The sequence below is a fragment of the Mytilus trossulus genome, chromosome 1, assembly GCF_036588685.1.
Source record: "Mytilus trossulus isolate FHL-02 chromosome 1, PNRI_Mtr1.1.1.hap1, whole genome shotgun sequence".
NCBI classification, from domain to species: domain Eukaryota; kingdom Metazoa; phylum Mollusca; class Bivalvia; order Mytilida; family Mytilidae; genus Mytilus; species Mytilus trossulus.
Genome location: NC_086373.1, coordinates 101898816 through 101919470, shown reverse-complemented (window position 1 = coordinate 101919470; position 20655 = coordinate 101898816). Strand labels below are relative to the sequence as shown.

Genomic DNA, 20655 nt, shown 5'->3' with positions numbered 1-20655 from the left:
GACAGTGTATGGTATAACGCTCCTATTACAGGTAATTTGCATTGACCATCATCAACTACCAGAAAATGTTATTAATATGTTGAAGACTTTAATGCAGTTTTATCTAAAACGGAAGAGTCAAATAAATTTTACATGATACTGCAGAAAACTATCTACGACAAATTTATAAACGCATTGAAATAATCTTAAAACTGAATGTATGCAAACAATCGACAACAACGAAAACAAAATCACTTCATAAAATATATCTCTCTAAACACTTTATATCTGTCAAATTACTGTGTTTTTTCTTGGTGGAAACAAGAAGTTTTAACATTACAAACCCTTCCGAAAGACATGACTTCAATCACGGGTTTGTGGACAGTTCGTTTATTCTCTGTCTGTCATTCATTTGATTTGATTTGTTGTATAATATAAGAATGTTACATGATACCTCATATATAAAATGGTCGTTTTTCTTCTAGAAGAACACTCAAACATAGACCTCAAAAGAGCACAATTTATAAGGAAACTCCATTTGAATCAACCGTTTCTGAAGAAGCAGCAATAAAAGGAGGTAACTACTAATATAACGTTCTTTTTGCAATTATAAAAAAAAACTGTATCTACCCTTAGAAGGGATCATCATCATAACTGTGTTGCATGAAACATCTGATGAAAGAGGTGTAAAGAAGTAAACGGTAAAACAAAACGAACACATTATTTTCTCTTTGAAAGTTAATCAGCAGGACAGTATTTTACTTAACTTGATATTTATCACAAAGACTCACACTTTCATTTTTCATATTGGCAATAAACCTTACGCCTTTGTGTATATTTGCTTTTAGATGATGTATTTTGTACTCAATTTTAGAAGTTAAAATCTTTCATTTTCTGTCGAAGAGGAAAGTGCGATAGATACCAAAGGGACATTTAAGCTCATAGTCGAAATCAAACTGACGATGGCATGGCAAAACGACACAAAAACTACGAAAAACAAAAAACACCATAGAGAACTAAAGACTAAAAAACAAGAACACCTAGGAAAACTTAGGGCTCAATACCTTCGGTTTAGTTTGATTGCATAAAGAAAGAGACATTTGTTAAAATTATCAATTTGATTTTTTTTTATAAGCATTGATACACCCTCGCCAATGTTGTTTTAAAAGCGTGAAATAGTCAAAGATATGATAAATATTAAAACGTGTGTCAAGTGTCAATTGAACATTTTGACAATGTAAATCAAATAATCCGACTAGCAGTATCATATTACGTTTTAGAATTACTGTTAGTGTTCGGTAGTTTTTTTTATTATATATTTGGTTAAAATGTAGTCTAGTATGGTGGTATTTTATTGTATATTCAACTGTTATTTATAAAATATTATTTGTAATAAATTGCAATTTAGATTTGACGAAAATTCCAGAAAAAAACGACAGAGGTATCATTTTATCAGTAAATAATGACAACACTTATTATAACAAAGTAGAAGTAGATGAACATTACAGCAATGAAGAAGAAGGAGAGGGGTATTACAGCTTTACCCTAGATAAACAGATCCCTAGAAGTGCTGTTCTTAAGAAAGAATTTTATGATTACGTTGAAAAGGGACGAGAAGTAGGAGGAAAGCTCGAATTGGAATTTGCAGTCAGTAATTTATTGAATAGTAACAAGTTTCAAATGTAACAGATCATTTCAGTAGAAATTGAGCTGACAAGTCGTTTAATACATATTTATAGTTTAATAAGCATTAACACTTTCAGTTATATATTTTCTGCCAGCTTGAGTTCGTGTTTAAAAATTACATTCCCTAAATAATTGATTACTTAAATGTATGAATTCGTTCTTATTTAACAAAATAAGTTCGTAAAACTTTTTTTTTTATTTTGACTAGATTAAACTCATCAAAGATACCATGATTGAACCATTTTTAAATCATTGTTCAAAATATTTTTTTCAGAAATTAAAGACTGGTCTACAGAAACCAACGCATTCAGCTCTGAAGCCTGGAAATAAATTAAAAAATAAATACAAAAACATGTATGCATGTAAGTACCAGCTTTCTAATATGAAATGGACATGTTTAAGCATCTTCCTAATATCACCTGAAAAAAATCAGTATATTACACTATTATAAGTACTGTTAATTATTGCGAGGAATTTGTTATAGCGAAAAGTGTGTGACAAACGCAAAAATATAAACTCGCATTTTGAAATATTTCATTTGAATTAAATAGCATTTTCTCAAAATTGAAAAAAATCTAATCGCATTTAAGTCTAAAATGACAAATTCGCAATTATAAATGCACGCATAAAAGCAATTAACAGTACGATATTTCAACAGTAGTCTTGGGTTGTTCTTAACAACATACATTAAAAAAATGGAAACAACACATTTAATAGTTTATTGCGTCCGAAGCGCTTTTCTGGATTTACCTTCATCAGGAACGCTCAAAGCCAAACTTTGAAATTCCGAAGAATTATAAGTACCGAAAATCGTTGAAGAGCTATATGTCAAAAATACCTAAATTAAATAGCCAAATTCCTCTATAACCAACTTTGCCTGAGGGAGTTGAAACCTTAGTTTTATAATAATTTCCAAATTTATAAACGGACAATTTAAGTGAAGATTGTTAAATCATGTCAGTACCGAGGCACTGACTACTGGGCTGATGATACCCTAAGGGACTGATAGCCCACCAGCAGAGATATCGACCCAGTCATGTAAAAAATGGAAACAACACGTTTAATAATTTATTGCGTCTGAAGCTCTTTTTTTGGATTTACCTTTATCAGGAACGCTAAAAGCCAAACATTTGAAATCCGAAGATGTATAAGTACCGAAAATCGTTGAAGAGCTGTATATAAAAAATACTAATTCTTCTAAAGCCAACTTTGTCTGAGGGAGTTCAGACCATGAGATCTTTGTGGTAAATTTGAAATGATTTTATTGATATTTTAGGATCGATATCATCGTTCAGCTCATCGTTAAGGAATGTCTATGGTACAGATAAAAACGTTCACTTTCCCGTTTATCTTATCCGTCGATTGTTGATAGCGTATCTGAAACTGCCTTATATTTACCTGTCCAAAGTCAAGAGCCTGTACTTCAGTGGTAGTCGTTTGCTGCTGTTGGACATTTTTTTTTGTTCATGTTTCTGTTCATACTATAAATTTAGGCCGTTAGTTTTCTCTTTTGAAAAACTTTATATTTTTAACTCACCGGGTCAAAAAGGGCCATTTGAGATTTTCTCATCACTTGGCCTCCGTCGTCCATTGACCGTCGATGGTCGTAGTCGTTCGTCGTCCGTTAACTTTTAGAAATGTCTTATCCTCTAAAACTACTGGGCCTAATGAAACTAAACTTGGGCTAAATCATCTTTAGGGTTTTTAGTTTAAAAAATGTATCAGATGACCCCGCCTATCAACCAAGATGGTCACAAGGCTCAAAATAGAACATGCATTTTTTGGCTTATATTTCTAAAAGTAAAGCATTTAAAGCATTTTGGGGTAATTATCTTGAATATTATAATAGATAGAGATAAACTGTAAACATTAAAATTCTTCAGCAAAATCAAGACCTACAAATAAGTCAACATGACCAAAAAGGTGAATTAATCCTGTAGTAATTATTGTCCTTCGAAGTTGAGTTTTCACAATTTTTGTACATTTTTATGATCTTTTACAAAAACCTTCTCCTCTGAAACTTCTGGAAATTATGTAATCAAACCTGGCCACTCTCATCATTTAGTTGTTTAGCTAAAACTGTCAGATAACACTGCCTACCAACCAACAGGTCTAACATCACTGAAAGTATTTTTTTAACCGTTAAAAATAAAGAAAATATGAAAGGAAAAAATACTTCAGAGTAATGCACTCTACCAATTCGGCAATTGTCCAAATATATGTCAAAACTTTTAGACAAATTCTTATGTGAGTTATTGCCCATAAATGCCATTTGTTACGATAACTTCTTTTACGTTTTTGCCGTTTATAATGAAAACTATGATATTTAGAGAGAAACATTTTTTTTCTATTATGCCTCATTATGAAAGATGAAAATACACTTTATATCACAGAAATGATCAGCAAGTCTATTAATAAGCCAAAGAAACTAAACTAAAGAATCTATAATACAAGATCAAAATTATAGATTTTTTCATGGTCTATTCTCGTCTACAATGTTGCAAAGTGTGCTCTGTTTGAAACTCCCACATACCAAGGAGAGCGACACATGCTCATTAGATTCTCAAGTTCGTTTCGGGAGTGTTACAACTGACTATGCAATATGGGTTTAATTCATTGTGGAAGACCGTATGGTTACCTATAATTGCTAATTTCTGTGTCATTTGCTTTCTGGTTAAGAGTTATCCCTATTTGGCAATCATACCATATCTTCTTTAGTATATTTAGAGATGAATGGTGGTTTATACTGTAATATATAGACGTTACTACATCAACTGATTGATGTTTTATGTACATAAATAATACCAACAGTTTCTTTGTTTCACTTTAGATGACGAAACACGTGTAGTCATTGATGTACTTGAAGGATCCCCATTTTCTGATTATATCAACGCCTCGTTCATACATGTGAGTTGTATGTCCTATACCTTCATATATTTTTTTAAAACCGAAAATCAATCAAGTTTTCATTTATAAATCTGACTTTTTGAAAATACAGTTATGCAATGTACCATGCCAATTATTTATTTTTTAATTATCATATGCAATACTCATATGTGTATGCAGTTATGTATAATTATTTCTACAATGCTCTGTTGAACATTAAAATTTATAGACATAATGATGTGTTCAAGAAATATGCATCTGTTTGCAAAAAGATAGCATTAAAACATTACATATCTTTTCTTTGCGATCTGTTCAGTAGCATATCTATACCAACGGATGTTTGTCAAACGAATGAAAAGAGACGGAAACATACTTTTACGTCACGATCTGTTCAGATAATTTTAAAATGATGTCCAGTCATTATGTCCGTTTAATTATTATTATCATCGCATGTATCACATCATTAAAGACTACAACAAACAGGTACAACCAAAATATAGGTATACTTTGTATCGTAGCAAAAATCCCACACCGAGAACCAGTGGAAACTAAATTTTATGAAAGAAGAACTGAAAGACATCAGCGTTCCTTTCAATATGAAGCTACACTCAACAGTACCTACGTATGAATTTTTTTTTACATTTAAGCTGCCGCTTTCAAAGAAGCTGCATTGAAAATGTTGGCTTATAAGCAGTTTAAGCCATTATGATTTGACAATCAAATAAAATATTACTGTTATTTATAACCATGTATAATTTTTATTTGTCAAAGCCTCCTTTTGACTTTCAAACGAAATATACTGAAATGTTATTAGCAATTATACGATAGGTGCCACCAGTTTGACTGTGACTATCTTTCCTATGACATCTGATATCCTCTATTATATATGTGTATGTGTTATGCTGTTTTGTAGTTACTGTGTACAATGTTGACAGTAGTTTGTCTTTGCGAGGTTTATTTTTAGGTCGTGGTATTTCATATCCTTCCTTGTTGATATAGTTGAACGCCGATTTTGAAAAGATTTCTTTTTCTACTTTTTTTTAGTTCTTTATGTGTTCCTTTAATTATATTGCTTAAAAAGCGACGATTTTCAACAAAAAAGTGTCATTACTGAAGGAACATGTGTTTTCCCAATAAGTAATGCAACAAAGGAATACACTTCGTCCTTCGTCGTTAACTTTTACAAAAATCTTTTCCTCTGAAACTACTGGGCATATTTTTACCAAACTTGGCCACAATCTTCATTGAGGTATCTAGTTTCAAAAACGTGTCCGGTGACCCAGCCAACCAATCAAAATGGCTGCCATGGCTAAATATAGAACATAGGGGTAAAATGAACATTTTGGCTTATAACTCTAAAACAAAAGTATTTAGAGAAAATCTGACGTGGGGTAAAATTGTTAATCAAGTTAATATCTATCCGCCCTGAAATTTTCAGATGAATTGGACAACCGGTTGTTGGGTTCCCCAATTGGTAATTTTTGTCGTTTTTGGTTATTATCTTGAATACTGTTATAGATAGAGATCAACTGTAAACAGCAATAATGTTCAGCAAAGTAAGATCTACAAATAAGTCACATGACCACAATAATCAGTTGACCCCTTCAGGAGTTTTTGCCCTTCAATGTCAATTTTTAACAATTTTCATTAATTTGGTAAATTTTTGTAAATATTTACAAAATACTTTCCTCTGTTACTAATGGGCAAAGTTCATTATAGATAGAGATAATTGTAAGTAGCAAGAACGTTCAGTAAAATGTTGTCATGAAGCCATCTGTGTCCTTTGTTTAATGCACATAGACCAAGGTGAGCAACACAAGCTCTTAAGAGCCTCCAGTTTAGAAAAACGTTTTGATACGATAGCTTATAATACGATATCAAAGATGCAAATTACAGATTACAAATCCTTAAATACTCGAAAAAAAACTTTAATATTATTTCTATTCTAAAACGCTCTATACTTTGCTATGGTCAAAAGTCTCTACAATACTTTTAACTTATTTCTTTGGTAAGATTTTTTTTAATCAAGTAATTCCAAATTACTGAGACGAAACGCGCGAATGGCGTATAAATAATCATCCTGGTACCTTTGATAACTATTTACACCATTGGGTCGATGCCACTGTTGGTGGACGTTTCGTCCCGGAGGGTATCACCAGCCCAGTAGTCAACACTTCGAATATAAATAATGTGGTCATTTTAATAAATTTTCTGTTCACAAAACTTTGTATTTTTCGAAAAACTAAGGATGTTCTTATCCCAGGCAAAGATTACCTTAGCCGTATTTGGTACAACTTTTTGGAATTTTGAATCCTCAATGCTCTTCAACTTAGTAATTGTTTGGCTTTTTAAATATATAAATATGAGCGTCACTGGTGAGTCTTATAGAAGAAACGCGCGTCTGGTGTATAATTTATAATTCTGGTACCTTTAATAACTAATTAGATTTTCTTTGAAATATTGAAAAATGGTGGAAAGTTTTACATATAATAAAAACGCAAGCAGGATGGGGTTTTTTTTTGGGGGGGGGGGGGGGGGGGGGATGAATGAAAAATGGCAATTGCATATTAACCGTTTCGAACAATAACGTCTTATAGTCGCACGTGACACATGGTTTCGTCAATCAAAACTTGTTTCCATCTTCACAATAATATCCTTCTAACAAAGTGCAAAAATCCTAGAATTGTGTGTTCCAAAAATGTTGTCCGCCTGTAACCAGGTATCTTATTTTAGTTCGAGTATGCACATGTCCATATAAAGAGCCGAATATGCTCACCCTAAGTCTTGTTTTTGTTTTGGGGAATTTTTGTATTGTTTGCCTTAGGTTTTTTTTTTATCGTTTAATTTTTTTTAGGGGTCGTGTTATTCAATTATAAATATATTTAGTCTAACGGTAACTGCGAATTTTCCGCTTTTTAGGAGTGGCGTTGTTCAGTTATAGATATGTTTAGTTTATAACAGAATAGATTTTTTCCGCAACTATATACTTTTATCTTACAAGTAAAAAATGTATTTAAGGATATAATTATGTTATATGAAAAATGTATTATCGATTACTTCTGTAGTATCTAAGAACATAAAACTAAGTAAACGTTAATGTATAACAAGCACACATTTTACAGGGTTATGGACAAGTCAGAAAGTATATAGCTTCACAAGGTAGGGATATTAAGATAAAGCATGAGAACTAGTTAACATATTTTTTTTGCCTTTTAAAAAGATTTGTGTTTCTATATGTTTATTCTAAGGAATTTCCATGAAACAAGTGTTGTTCTATTCTCATAAAACGTAAAAAAAGGAATTATATAACGACTTCTTGATAAAACTACGGCTTTCTATTGGTTTTTTTTTTACACTTTGCTTCGATGTTTTTAACAGTAATAAAGTTTTAACACTTTTTGATGCATGCGTTTCATAGTATTAAAGTGTTGCACTTATGATATTTCTTGTAAAATTTTGATATTTTTTCATACAAATTCAATTTGACTTTGAATAGCATATACAATACGTTGGAACATTGGTTAATATAGAATCAAAAAGAAACGCATTTCTAGATGTTAACTATATATGAAGTTAATTTTTAAACATTTGTATTTATTCTTTATGTTATACTAAGGACCACTGGACCATACCGTCAATGACTTCTGGAGAATGGTTTGGCAGTGTGATTGTGGTAAAATTGTTATGCTGACAAATGTTTTCGAGGAAGGCAAGGTAAATTTCAACTGTTTAAAATAAATATACTATTCGACAAAACAAACCTTGCACAAGTGATTTAAATAGCGAAAAAATAAATGAAACATGCACAAACATATCTGGCATAGGTAAACTGAATTAAATTGATGTATAAAACTGTAAGAATAACAAATACGACATATTTACAATCAAACTACATGATAACTATTGTGGAGAAAGTGGTCAGAAGAAATACAAACTATATTGATTATTACACAAAAATGTCAGCGGATCATTTATGAACATTGAAATTACAATCTTTAAAATTTAAATCCAATTTACGTAAATCCATGTACAACGTATATCTGTATTACACTTTTGTTTGCTTCTTGCTGCAGAACTAAAACCATTGAAAGGTCATATCAATAACAAAAAGGTACCAAAAAGACATGTCATATGATAAATATGTAAAATAATATATATCAGAGTTGAGCAATTAATAGTATGTTTCAGAGTCAAATCAAAGACTTAAAAATCTATTTACAGCACAAATGTATACAATATTGGCCAGAAGAAGAAAGTCACAAACTAGCATATGGAGCCATTGATATCTTCTTGATTAAAGAAGAGATTTACTCTGACTTTGTCGTTAGAATTATAAAGATGCAAAAGGTAGGAAAATTTTGTTTTTATATTATCATAGGTACATGGATAATGTTTTTCCTATTCAACTATATTCTTTAAAATAATCTAAAGATTGATAAATTATTGATGCGTTATTTTAAATTATATGTAACGAGTTAACCATTAGACACTCAGAAGAAGTCTATTTTCAATCATTCAAAATCGTTGATAATTTTCCGAAAGTATATGTTTGGTATACTTGTATCCGAAAAAGGTTTTTTATGCATTTTCTGAAAAAAAAGTTTACTTCTAAAAATTCGATTGGCTGTCAGTAGCTCTCTAGCATCTGTGAAATCTATGCAATACTCTATGTCTATGATATTTATATCATAACATGATATGGTAGGGTTGCTAAGGAGACAAATTTTCACTAAATACAAAATAACACAGACGTTAGCAACTATAGGTCATCGTACGACCTTCAAGCACAACCTATACATCATAGCAAACCATTATGAGGCACATACATTATGTATTTAAGAATAAGATAAGTACCTATACTAGTACCACAGAACTGATGCAAGTACAATGAAAATAGTCTTGTGTCATTTGTAGACCAAATATATCATCATACGTGCACGTATACACTTTATATAACGATTTTAGGGAAGTGAAAGCAAGGTGGTAAAACAATTCCATTTTACTGTATGGCCAGATAAAAATGTTCCAAAATACTCGTCATCGTTAGTTCACTTTAGACACAAAGTCAACAACACAGAAGTGTCATGTACGGGTCCTATGGTTGTTCATTGTAGGTAAGTCAACAATACAGAAGTGTCATGCACTGGTCCTATGGTTGTTCATTGTAGGTAAGTCAACAAAACAGAAGTGTCATGTACGGGTCCTATGGTTGTTCATTGTAGGTAAGTCAACAATACAGAAGTGTCATGCACTGGTCCTATGGTTGTTCATTGTAGGTAAGTCAACAATACAGAAGTGTCATGTACTGGTCCTATGGTTGTTCATTGTAGGTAAGTCAACAACACAGAAGTAGCATGTACTGGTCCTATGGTTGTTCATTGTAGGTAAGTCAACAATACAGAAGTGTCATGCACTGGTCCTATGGTTGTTCATTGTAGGTAAGTCAACAAAACAGAAGTGTCATGTACTGGTCCTATGGTTGTTCATTGTAGGTAAGTCAACAATACAGAAGTGTCATGTACGGGTCCTATGGTTGTTCATTGTAGGTAAGTCAACAATACAGAAGTGTCATGTACTGGTCCTATGGTTGTTCATTGTAGGTAAGTCAACAATACAGAAGTGTCATGTACGGGTCCTATGGTTGTTCATTGTAGGTAAGTCAACAATACAGAAGTAGCATGTACTGGTCCTATGGTTGTTCATTGTAGGTAAGTCAACAATACAGAAGTGTCATGTACTGGTCCTATGGTTGTTCATTGTAGGTAAGTCAACAATACAGAAGTGTCATGTACTGGTCCTATGGTTGTTCATTGTAGGTAAGTCAACAATACAGAAGTGTCATGTACGGGTCCTATGGTTGTTCATTGTAGGTAAGTCAACAATACAGAAGTGTCATGTACGGGTCCTATGGTTGTTCATTGTAGGTAAGTCAACAATACAGAAGTGTCATGTACTGGTCCTATGGTTGTTCATTGTAGGTAAGTCAACAATACAGAAGTGTCATGTACGGGTCCTATGGTTGTTCATTGTAGGTAAGTCAACAATACAGAAGTGTCTTGTACTGGTCCTATGGTTGTTCATTGTAGGTAAGTCAACAATACAGAAGTGTCATGTACTGGTCCTATGGTTGTTCATTGTAGGTAAGTCAACAATACAGAAGTGTCATGTACTGGTCCTATGGTTGTTCATTGTAGGTAAGTCAACAATACAGAAGTGTCATGTACTGGTCCTATGGTTGTTCATTGTAGGTAAGTCAACAATACAGAAGTGTCTTGTACTGGTCCTATGGTTGTTCATTGTAGGTAAGTCAACAACACAGAAGTGTCATGTACTGGTCCCATGGTTGTTCATTGTAGGTAAGTCAACAATACAGAAGTGTCATGTACTGGTCCTATGGTTGTTCATTGTAGGTAAGTCAACAATACAGAAGTAGCATGTACGGGTCCTATGGTTGTTCATTGTAGGTAAATCAACAATACAGAAGTGTCATGTACGGGTCCTATGGTTGTTCATTGTAGGTAAGTCAACAATACAGAAGTGTCATGTACTGGTCCTATGGTTGTTCATTGTAGGTAAGTCAACAATACAGAAGTGTCATGTACTGGTCCTATGGTTGTTCATTGTAGGTAAGTCAACAATACAGAAGTGTCTTGTACTGGTCCTATGGTTGTTCATTGTAGGTAAGTCAACAATACAGAAGTGTCATGTACGGGTCCTATGGTTGTTCATTGTAGGTAAGTCAACAATACAGAAGTGTCATGTACGGGTCCTATGGTTGTTCATTGTAGGTAAGTCAACAATACAGAAGTGTCATGTACGGGTCCTATGGTTGTTCATTGTAGGTAAGTCAACAATACAGAAGTAGCATGTACTGGTCCTATGGTTGTTCATTGTAGGTAAGTCAACAATACAGAAGTGTCATGTACGGGTCCTATGGTTGTTCATTGTAGGTAAGTCAACAATACAGAAGTGTCATGTACGGGTCCTATGGTTGTTCATTGTAGGTAAGTCAACAATACAGAAGTGGCATGTACTGGTCCTATGGTTGTTCATTGTAGGTAAGTCAACAATACAGAAGTGTCATGTACGGGTCCTATGGTTGTTCATTGTAGGTAAGTCAACAATACAGAAGTGTCATGTACTGGTCCTATGGTTGTTCATTGTAGGTAAGTCAACAATACAGAAGTGTCTTGTACTGGTCCTATGGTTGTTCATTGTAGGTAAGTCAACAATACAGAAGTGTCTTGTACTGGTCCTATGGTTGTTCATTGTAGGTAAGTCAACAATTCAGAAGTGTCATGTACGGGTCCTATGGTTGTTCATTGTAGGTAAGTCAACAATACAGAAGTGTCATGTTCGGGTCCTATGGTTGTTCATTGTAGGTAAGTCAACAATACAGAAGTGTCATGTACGGGTCCTATGGTTGTTCATTGTAGGTAAGTATGAATCAAACTCAAGTTGGAAAATATACACAATTCAGCAAGATTATATCAAGAATTGTAAATGATTTATAAAATTTACAAATAGTCAAGTTGCTCATCATAAATATATTGAATGGCTTTTAATTATCACAGCAATGAAATGTTACTTACGTAAGAAAGCTTTGAAAATGTAATTGTAGTAATATTCTTGTAGAATGTGAACTCTTTTGCTGGGAGGCAATATAATAAAAGAAAAATGATTTAATTTACCTGAATATGACAAAAAAGGTGAAACGAATAATCAGTTTTTTTACGCAAGGGTTTATGTTGAACTACCTTATCTCTCATCTTGTAGTAGCGGGATCATTTATAGCATGATTAACATTTGTGTGTCTTTAAATCCTTCTTTAAGTTGGTGGTTACACTGTTTGTACTTGAAATATGCCGGATTTTTATTGTGTTGTTAACTCTAACGTCATATGGTCTAGCTAGGTAAAGTCAGAGTTTTGTGCTCAATCAAAACTAGTATTAACACACGAAACTATGTGTCAGTACCCAGCCAGGATTTCCGAATGATGTTTATTTGTTGTTGCTGATTATTTGTTTGTACATCTTCAGACTTGATTTTTTTCCGTAGGTTGTCTGTTGTAGTGTTCAATGTTTTAGAAATTAATGCTATCTAATGAGTATCTCTGTTAGAAGTTGTTCATGCCATATATATTTTTTTTAATTTGAGCGTCACTGGTGTGTATGCATGGCGAACTTAATATTTCTGATGAGATTTTCAAAGAACTTTGTTTTCTTTCGTTTAATCGACAAGCTTTGAGAACAATAATACCATATATATATATTTATGTTTTATGTTCAATTTCCTATTAACCCAAACCTTCAAACAATTCTTTATATGGAACTAATATTTGAGAAATAATTTAGATTGGATTTGTCTTTCTTAAAACGAAAACCGACGAATATATAGTTATCAAAGGTACCAGGATTATAATTTAGTACGCCAGACGCGCGTTTCGTCTACATAAGACTCATCAGTGACGCTCATATCAAAATATTTATAAAGCCAAACAAGTACAAAGTTGAAGAGCATTGAGGATCCAAAATTCCAAAAAGTTGTGCCAAATACGGCTTAGGTAATCTATGCCTGGGATAAGAAAATCCTTATCCGAATACCTGACAATCATAAATACATTACATGTATGTAAACTGATACAAAGACGTCACTACAGACACGGGTTAACAAATGAGAAAATTCCAGAGGATCTCCTATCATTTGTATGGTCAACATCAGAAAAGCTTACAGCTTCCCGCTCCAAAATACGCATGTTTTCTGCATATTATCATATCAATCATTAAACTGCCCATAACTGCATGTCTTGATTTCTCTTTTGTTATTCATTAACAGTGCAGGTATAGGACGGACAGGAACATTTATTGGTTTAGATTATGTGGTTATTCAGGCAAAAGAAGTCGACTATGTGGACGTGTTTGGGTGTGTCGAAGGTTTGCGATGTCAGAGGGTTAATATGGTGCAGACACAAGTATGAATATTGTAATGCATGCCTTAATATCAATATCACAGTTTATATAATAAGTTAGTTGTTGAGGCAACAATTCATATTTTTAATTTAAATTCATTACATTAATAATTAAGTCTATTTGAACTTATGCATTGTGATCTAGGTTTAAACATTTACGTGTTTAAATTCAACCATGCACTATGCTCATTATCATTTAAAAGCATTTCAAATGATATTTCATAGATTTATACCAGAAGATATCTCAGTAGTATACGTACAACTGGTGCTACAGGTTTTTCCGTGAATTGACATTGTCACAATCTAAACATTTAATCAAATAAACAGATAGGCGAACATAAAGTGGATAAATGAGTTAAAAGTCATCTTGACAATTTAGTTAAAGTCATTAATATTCATTTATTTTTTTCATTTCATTTTATATATCAAATTTGGTGTATTTATATATGTTGCATGATTGTGATGATGTAGCTTCTTTTTGTTCTGAAAAGAGAAAAATAAAAAATAAATGATTTAATTCGATTCGAAAAATGTAACAACATATGCGGATATTTTTTTTCAGCGGCAGTATGTTTTTCTCCATGATGCAGTTTTAGAGGCACTTATGTGCCCAAATGCAGGAATACCGTCTAAGGATTTTCAGGAAGACTACAACAAACTGTTAGAATTTGATAGCATTAAAAAGAAAGTAAAATTACGTGTCCAATATGAGGTAGATTCTTTTTTCAATTTATCGTTGACTGTGTTTATTATTCTATTCCACTGTTAATACATATATTTAGTTTAATCAATATTCGACTGGTTGAAACTAGCCTGCGTTTCATTAAACAAATCTTTATATTCCCCTCTGAAATGTCGCGATTACATCGTCTGACGTTACATGCGGTTTATGCACATTCCGTTTTGAAATTCTTTTGCCTGAATAGCGATAGCAAACATCATTATCGTGTTCAAATGATTTCAGACGTTAATATAAAAAAAGAAGATGCGGTATGATTGCCAATGAGACAACTCTCCACAAGAGACCAAAATGACACAGAAATTAATAACTATAGATCACAGTAAAGCCTTTAACAATGAGCAAAGTCCATACCGTATATTCAGCTATAAAGACCTTGAAACAAAAAGACTATAATAGTTAACTTTTGATTCGTACTGTTTATCGTATGCATTTTAAAGTTTATATTCACCTGATTTGGTCTTGCATTGCTATAACGTTAACAATTTTCGGCTGTCGGAATTGATGATAATGTTCATTGGAAAGTTTCCTTCAAATTAACCTAAATGATTTTTCTTATGAATATGATAATTCGCATTATTGAATTATACAAATCTGCTTTTAGATAGTAATTGAAAAGAAATGCTATATCATGTTACACAAAACAACTACACCAACATGGAATAATCAAAAGCTACTGAATATCTATTGTTGCTGTCCTTCATCTAACTTTCACAGAACATTCTTCAAATGGGGATCATGTTATATCAATGCAAACATGGGTCCATGCAAACATTTGTTGATATAGATTAGACCGTTGGTTTTCCCGTTTGAATGGTTTTACACTAGTAATTTTGGGGCCCTTTATAGCTTGTTGTTCGGTGTGAGCCAAGGCTCCGTGTTGAAGGCCGTACTTTAACCTATAATGGTTTACTTTTTAAATTGTTACTTGGATGAAGAGTTGTCTCATTGGCACTCACACCACATCTTCCTATAGCTATGGCTAGTGAATTATAATTATCATTATAATGTCCATATTTGGTCTTTATTTTAGGCAATGAACAAAATTTCTCGAAGGCACGAAGAAGAAGAGTTTGATAAGGGCAAATCCTTAGAAAATAAAACGAAAAATAGATACAGCAATATAATGCCAGGTATGTATATGATCTGAATCGTTCAAGATAAGATGAAAAAAGGAAATCTAAATTGGCATCAACTAATGTGAAAAAAAATACAATAATTAGCGTTTTGCATTTGCATTTCATCGGCGCGGATTTTTTTCTTTATTTTGTCCCTCTTTTCTATGATTTCATTTTTGTTTTGATATCCTTTCTATTTTTTTGTGGAACCTTTTGGGTTGTTTGAAAAACTAAGTTCAATCAAATGTTTTTTCTCCATTATAGTTGGATCTGAAATACCACTTCTATCTACTGCTGTTGATGGACATAATGATTACATTAACGCTGTTTTCTTACCTGTAAGTTTATTTTGATTGTCTTTTAAATATTTTTTGGAAACCATGTCAAAGAAAACGGTGAATATGTACATACCATGCAAAAGGTGTATTTGTGTTACACTTAGAGAAAATATACGATCAAATTTAACTTAAATCTTAAACCATTTAATTACTTGCCTTTATTATTAAGAATAGAAAATTTTAAAGAAAAAACATTAAGAAGTCAAACATATTATAACATAATTAAAACACAGGAGCCTGAAAATCCGACAAATCAATATACCATTCCTTCCTGCTGCTAATCATGATAATGTGGCCGGATTTTTTTTAACAAATAAGACATGTAAGATATAAATGTTGCAAAATGTGTACTTAAAATTTGTTTTTTTTAAACCCAGGGGTATAAAAACAGTAAAGCGTTCATTGTGACACAGATGCCACTCGAGGATACCAAGGTAGATCTGTGGAGATTGGTGTATGACTATAACATATCATCTATTGTTATGCTGAATCAAAGCTACGATAGCAAGGTCAGTTTAAATATTATAGTTTATAGAAAAATGTGCATCTTTAACTTTATCATAATTGTTATAAACATAATAAACAGTGATCAAACATTGCAATTGCAATCAAACTTTTTTAAATACTGAAAAAAACGTTGTTTTTACTTTTCTCTTTGTATCCGAACTGCTCAAAAGAAACCGCCCGATTAAGAATAAGACCGGATATGAATTTGTCATCTACCTTCGTATCAGAGTGTACTTCGGATAAGGGGGTTAAAATGCAAGTATTAACGGCTATGAAAGTAGATAACTATTTATACTCCTGCATGTGAACATCCCGATTAAATAAATTGTCAAGTTTTAGGTTTTAAATTCACGTTCAACTTAAACATTTTTATCGTGACATCAGTATCATTGGTGAACGAAAATTTTTCCTAATTTTATACGTCCTGCTTTTTGCGATCTTATTACAAATGTCATACTACTATTTTATTTCCTTTGCGTTATCTGCCTTTTCAGAAGCAGTGAAATTCTTAAAATTTAAATGGATTGCTATTATTTTCTTTGTATAAGAGTAATAACACATGTCGGGTAATAGATTTTAGAGAAAGAGAAAGTGCTTCGAATCTTCTTTTCTCCTCATCTATTTAAATCGTAGACAATGTACCTATATCAAAAGTGAAAAAAGGTTTCATTGATAAAAGAGATTATTTTCTACTGCAGGATGTTTACTGGCCGGAAACAGGGGAATTATCAGTAACATCAGGTCCGTTTATCATTGAACAAACAAACATAGAGACCAGTCGGCTTTATCAACTCCTTAAACTGAAGATTGGGTATAATAATAAGGTTAGTGTATCCAGATATTCATCAGAGTTATCCGAAATCAGTTATAGTATCTATGGATTCCTGACACTTCAACAAAGAAAGACAATTTTATTCTATTAAATTCTACTAATTTTAACTGCAATCAAATCTCAATGCAGTAGAATAGTCAAATGTGCTATTTATATCCATTAAAATTACAGAAATTGGGACTTCTGGGGAAAATTAATATACTTATCAATTTATATAAATATTGAATCTAAATCTGAATTCTTGAAGTTCCTGGAAATGTTATCACATTGTCTTAAATGGGAATATGTGTTTTGATGGGTTTTTTCCCTCGACTTTAAATCAAATCCATTTCTTTTTTAATAAAAAAAAAAAAATAGTCACATACCACATGTTGATCTAATTTTTCTCTGTAAACGTAAACTGAAACCCTTTTAAATCTTTTTGAGAGGTATTGCATTCTCATGATATATGAACACTGTGTTATATTTCAATTGACTATAATGTAGCAATTTTGATAAAATGAGCTTTGTAAGGAATAATATTGGAAAAAAGTAGAATCACAAAAATACTGAACTATGGGTAAATTTCAAAACTGAAATTCCCTAATCAAATGGCAAAATCAAATGTTCACACACATCAAACGAAGGTACTTAATATTGGTATTATGGCGATTTCAAACACATGATTTTATTTTTATTAATTGATATTATTTACGTGCACATGGTACAGTATAAAAGGTAAATGAATACTTTTGAAGGACCAAAGAAATCTCAAGATTTTCCAAGCCAAATTTTGGAGTGACAACGATGTTGTTCCCAAGGACTCTAGTGATATTTTCAGCTTCATTGACGTTGTCGAAAATGACTGTAATAATAGCGGACCAGTACTTGTCCATTGCCTGTATGTGTTATTAACAAATAAGGTTATGCTTTGTTTTAATACACTAGGAAACTAATTAAGGACATTGTTTTTCCTGTATTTTTTTTTATCAAATGTTCACTATAGCTATAACTGCTTTGTAAGGTGTCTCAGAGTGAGTTTACTGTATCAACATCTCTTACTCTATAGACCTCTAATTTAAAGAAAGATTTTTGTGAAAAATAGGTTTTTTTGGCAAATTTAATCAACTGCAACTTTTAATCAGAATTGCTTTATACTTTTATTATATCCTTTAAGTTATTTCACTCAACATCTCAAGACAACTGAATGTGTTTTTTTTTTCTATTTACGAACAACATAACAAGTATTATTTCTGTTTTCTTTTTTGTACGTAAAATACCATACTTTTGATATCATCATAAGTTTTATTCTAATTTTATACGATTAGAAATGGTTGTGACAAGAGTGGGCTGTACTGTGTGTTGGCGACTGTTATAGAACGACTGAGAATAGAACAAGATGTCGACATACAACACATCATTAAACAAATGAGAAACATGAGGCCACAGATTATACCAAATTATGTACGATATATTTAAACTTTAAAATTGTAGTACTTAAAATAAATGCAACTGAAACGTTGAATTCCTTACCTAAGCACATACATCCTCTGTCCTCGAATCAATGTGTATAACAGAGCCTGTAGTACATGGTGCATGTCATCAATGTGGTGTACATTATAAAATAAATAAAGTTTGAAAAAGACATCAAACCTAATTACAAAAGTATACAATTTGGTCACCACTAGGAAATTAGGGGATCTCACGACTGACAGGTTTGTGCACAAACAAGAATAAACGCTAAACACTGTAGTTACCTCGGGAATGCAACTGTTGAAAGGCGTATATCTATACTTTAAACACAGTTGCTACCTTTGGGAATTCAACATAAACTTGCATGATATGAATAACGCAACGTTTTTAAAAATTTTAAATGTTTTATAAAGGCAATTTAAGATCTGAAAGCCACACTGTATTTCTTACAATTGAGAACAAATAAACACTTAAATATTGGCATTTTAAAAAAATACAATGGTTGAAAATGTTATTTTTTTCTAAATACATTATGAAACTGGTTTGAAAGTTCAACATACATGTTCCAAGTACCATCTATATTATACAAATCAGAGAGTCGGTGTCATTAATTAAACCCTGGTTGTTTCCAATAACAAAATTTTCTTTTATCAATTTTTATGTACTAAAGTTGTATAAAATTTATTTATTAATTTGTAGTTGTAAATTTGTTGAATATTTTTTTTCAGGAACAATTCCAGTTTATATATGAAGCTGTAATTGAATATCTACAAGATTTTGAAACGTATTCTAATTTCCAGTGAATCGTTTCCTCTATGAATGTCCGTTGGTTTTTTAATAGATCTGAAAACGTTGTCTTCAATTTGAGAAGCGACTTTAAGCTACGGTTACAGATAAATACAGTTTGCAAATATTGACTTGTTGACTAACGCGAAGAAGTCTGCAATAGTATATGAATACCTTATTTATATTTTTTTTGTATTATCTTATTTACATCAATTATATGACGCAATTTTCGAGAATATATTTAGATAAGTAAAACGTTGTTATCGTGTACATGTGTACTTGTATTTTGTAAATAAACAAACATGACAGCAGTATACGATACTTTCAAACTCTATAGTACGGCTTACGAACATATTGATATGTTTGTTGGCTGGACTTTAATATCTTTGAACAGCAAGTAACGCTTTCTAAAATTGGAAAATGTGCGATATTTCTTTAATTGTATCAACCCTTAACAATCAAACACTTATTCAGAGGTAATTGCATATAAAATTAGTTGAAATCAAGACAATTCGCTTAGAATATACAGAAAAGATTTTTTTTAAAAACAAAAGAAAACAATTTTCTGCAATATAAAATTGAGAATGGAAATGAGGAAGATCTCAAAGAGACAACAACCCAACCAAAGTGCAGATAACAGAGGAAGGCCACCAATCTAAGGGTCTTCAACGCCACGAGAAAATCCTACACGCGGACGTGGTCCTCAGCTGGCCTCTAAACAAATTCGTGTACTAGTTCAGTGAAAATGGATGCAACACCAAACTCCAAAACATATGAATCTTCTAAAATTTAAAACATATAAGACTAACAAAGGCCAGAGGCTCCTGATTTAGAACAGGCGCAAAATGAGGCGGAGTTAAACATGTTTTGTGTGATCTCAACATTCCCCAAAACCTATCCAATGCAGAATAAAGAAACAAATATCAAACTGCATACATTACTAGTCCTGATTATCCACACTTAGTCAAAATGTCAGAGGAGGGGACAAATAAAATTGAGAATGGAAATGGGGAATGTGTCAAAGCGACAATAACCTGACCATAGAGTAGACAACAACCGAAGGCCACCAATGGGTCTTCAATGTAGCGAGAAACTTCCGCACACGGAGGCGTCCTTCAGCTGGCCCCTAAAAAAATATGTATACTAGTTCAGTGATAATGGACGTCATACTAGAATATGTATTTATCTCAACCGACTATTTTTTGGTATCTAAAGATGAATCACAGCAAATGCGTGTCTCTTTTTAATTAAAATACAAACATATTATTTGATTCACTGATTTTGTTATAGTGACCGTAAAAAATTTAGTTGTTCCGATTATAGTCGATATTACGCATTCCCCGAAAGGAGCAGGGTTTTCCGTC

The 20655-nt window shown here is 32.2% G+C and overlaps 1 protein-coding gene across 1 annotated transcript; it reads left to right on the top strand.

Moving 5' to 3' along the window:
* The first annotated feature begins 1414 nt into the window (after nucleotides 1–1414).
* Nucleotides 1415–19404, top strand: LOC134711448 (receptor-type tyrosine-protein phosphatase T-like). The gene is made up of 16 exons (XM_063572045.1): nucleotides 1415–1626; nucleotides 1940–2027; nucleotides 4496–4572; nucleotides 7674–7710; nucleotides 8168–8265; nucleotides 8773–8898; nucleotides 9517–9665; nucleotides 13387–13522; nucleotides 14082–14231; nucleotides 15292–15391; nucleotides 15641–15714; nucleotides 16092–16223; nucleotides 16920–17045; nucleotides 17791–17933; nucleotides 18361–18496; nucleotides 19234–19404. The coding sequence occupies exons 2-16, from the start codon at nucleotides 2018–2020 to the stop codon at nucleotides 19306–19308; spliced, it is 1569 nt and encodes a 522-aa protein (XP_063428115.1). The 5' UTR covers nucleotides 1415–1626; nucleotides 1940–2017; the 3' UTR covers nucleotides 19309–19404.
* The last annotated feature ends 1251 nt before the right edge of the window (nucleotides 19405–20655 follow it).

Excerpts from the sequence above, each read along its gene's own strand:
- LOC134711448 (XM_063572045.1), top strand. Across the intron at positions 8,266-8,772 it reads ATGTTTTCGAGGAAGGCAAG|CACAAATGTATACAATATTG; the intron begins GTAAATTTCAAC and ends ATCTATTTACAG. Across the intron at positions 18,497-19,233 it reads CACAGATTATACCAAATTAT|GAACAATTCCAGTTTATATA; the intron begins GTACGATATATT and ends ATTTTTTTTCAG.